Consider the following 2,508-nt stretch of genomic DNA (forward strand, 5'->3'; position numbering starts at 1 on the left):
CTATTCTTTGTCACAGAATAACTGAAGACAATTATTATTGAAAATGACTGATTCTGTAGAAGTGGCTGTCACCTCTGAATCTAGCGGCCAGTTATGTTCGGTCAGTGTTTGGGATACGCAAACTGGTTCACAACTCATGACATACAAGGTACAGCATTGCAACTTATATTGTCTTTTAGATTCTCTTTGATATCTCTCAAAACTTTTACATCATCTTTTAACTTTTAGGGCGGTGGTGTGTGTGCGAGCCACTCTCTCTCACTCGTGGGCTCAGATTATATTGTTGCTGCTGAGCTGTCAAAGCCTTTAATGCACGTATGGCCTATCAACAGTACAGAGCCTACTCAAGCATTACGAGCCGTTTGCAATGGTATTATTAGTGCTTTAGCTGCAAGTCCGGATGGTCGATACATTGTCGCGGGCATTGCAGAGAAGATTCATTTATGGCAGGTATGATTTCCTCTGCTTTGAAAACGGCTGTTTCTACTTGTAAAATACAATTATGTTAACCACTTGTCTATTTCTCATTTTAGGTTGAAGCTAGCCGTCTTATGTGTGTAGCTGCCCGCCACTTTCAGAGAGTGACCTGCATTCGTTTTATGGGAGATGGTGTTCACTTTGTCAGTGGAGGTGAAGATGGAGTTGTAGCTGTATGGCGCATATCTGATCTTGTTTCCCAAGAAGGTGCACGGTTGGAGACTGTTCATAGCTTTTCTGATCATTTCTTAGCTGTGAAGTAAGTATTATTTTTTGTTCTTTATTAAATAGTAAATTATTGACTGTGTTCAGATGGTAATAGTCCTATCCTTCGTCTTGTTTCAGGGATATTTATGTTAACCATGGAAAATATCCTCGTATTACATCCGTTTCTATGGATGGATCGTGCAGAGTGTATGATTTTGCCTCTGGAAAATTACTTTTATCCCTGATTGTTGATGCCTGTAATCTCACATCTATATGTGCAGATGTTTTGGATTCTTCATTATTCTTGGGGTGTAACTCTGGTGACATTTTAAATGTCTGTCTAAAGGAGAGCCCAAGACAACTCGAACATCACTTGACTGAAAAAGAAAAAGAATGTGTTTTTAAAGGTAAATTATTTTATCTGTGAGTGAAACAAAACCCTTAATAAATCATTCAGTTCAATAGAATAATTTTTATTTTACAGGGCACTCCAAAGCTGTGACAGCATTGTCTGCATCTGAAGATACAGTCACATTACTCTCTGGATCTATGGATGAAACCGCCAGGCTGTGGCATATTGAAAGCAAACAATGCTTGCGCATTATTCAGCACAAAGGACCTGTTCTTAATGCCTTCATTACCTTCTGTCCCCTTAATATGATTGCTGAGAAACTTGAACCCAACATTGTAATGCGCCGTCTGCCTAGGGTGAATGATGGAACAGAGAGCTTAGGATTTAAATTTAAGTCCATAACCAGAATGGAACATACCATTGAGGCTTCATTTGACAGATATATAGACTTCTACGATAACAAATCTGTTATTTCTAGCGAAGAATTAATTAACAAATCTCAAGAAATAGAAGATTTGAGAAGGAAAAATGCAGAGTTGTTTAAAATTGCTACAGAGAAAGTTTTAAATAACACTTCAGAAAAGAGCACTCCTAATGTTGTACCTAGTCTTATAAATATTGAATTAGCTTTAAAACATGTAGAAGATAAGTCTTTGGCAGAAATTCAGCCAGCAGCGTATGAATGTCCTAAAAATATGAAGAAAAAGAAGAAATCTGCTTAGATTTGTCAGTTAAACCTTTCGTTGATTTTTCTTTGCCCTTTTGTTTACTTTTGGAATTGAATTTTAATTCCCAATTTCATATTTTTCTACACTTTGTTTCTCTTTTATTTTGCTTGTATATCTGTTCTTTTCTCCGATTTATATTGTCTTTGACTTCTTGTTGGAACTGTCATGCAACCTTTGTGTTTTGAATATAAATCTTCATGCTCTTATGGCGAAGTGACAGTGGAATGTAGGAATGTAAGCTGGAACTGCCTCCTCGCAGGCTCTGTTCTTTCAGCACAGTACATTTTATCTTAAATGGGAAATGTCATTGTTTATGTTTTACTTTGATAAAAATGATTAAAATATCATTTTCGTACTTCGAATGTCGTTTTTCTCACCCGTACATACCTCAGATTAGTCTAAATGCGAGCAGGCAAAAAAGCGCGACGATACTCCTGTGTTAGAACCGGAAGTATCGACAGCGCGCAACGTGTATTGCCCGGTTGCGCCCTCTGTTGGGCTCACTTCTATCTATTCAAGTCGGGCTACGGTTTCAGCAAAATATGCGAGCTGACTGAAAAACCGTGTTTTTTCGTTCACTGTAAATGTGAAGGTTCATTTCATACGTAGTCACGTAAGACACTTAAACTTGCTACGGATAACTGATCCCTTTGGGCGCCTCCCCTGGTCGCATCTTAGTAACACATTTAACATTTAACAAGCAACCAACAGCATACCAGGTGGCTGATTCACGCCGCGCACTTT

The 2,508-nt window shown here is 38.2% G+C and overlaps 1 protein-coding gene across 2 annotated transcripts in view; it reads left to right on the forward strand.

Annotated features, from left to right (window-relative positions):
• LOC113203133 (WD repeat-containing protein 18) overlaps positions 1 to 2,119 on the forward strand; it is an 11,084-nt gene extending 8,965 nt beyond the window's left edge. For both annotated transcript variants that reach the window (XM_026417652.2, XM_026417653.2), the window contains exons 2-6: positions 17 to 148; positions 229 to 450; positions 534 to 736; positions 823 to 1,091; positions 1,169 to 2,119. In XM_026417652.2, coding sequence (XP_026273437.1) covers positions 44 to 148; positions 229 to 450; positions 534 to 736; positions 823 to 1,091; positions 1,169 to 1,758 — 1,389 coding nt within the window. In that variant the 5' untranslated portion in view covers positions 17 to 43 and the 3' untranslated portion in view covers positions 1,759 to 2,119. The remainder of the gene's footprint in view (positions 1 to 16; positions 149 to 228; positions 451 to 533; positions 737 to 822; positions 1,092 to 1,168) is intronic.
• The last annotated feature ends 389 nt before the right edge of the window (positions 2,120 to 2,508 follow it).

This window comes from Frankliniella occidentalis, unplaced genomic scaffold, assembly GCF_000697945.3.
Source record: "Frankliniella occidentalis isolate FOCC.00 unplaced genomic scaffold, Focc_3.1 Scaffold229, whole genome shotgun sequence".
Classification (NCBI taxonomy): domain Eukaryota; kingdom Metazoa; phylum Arthropoda; class Insecta; order Thysanoptera; family Thripidae; genus Frankliniella; species Frankliniella occidentalis.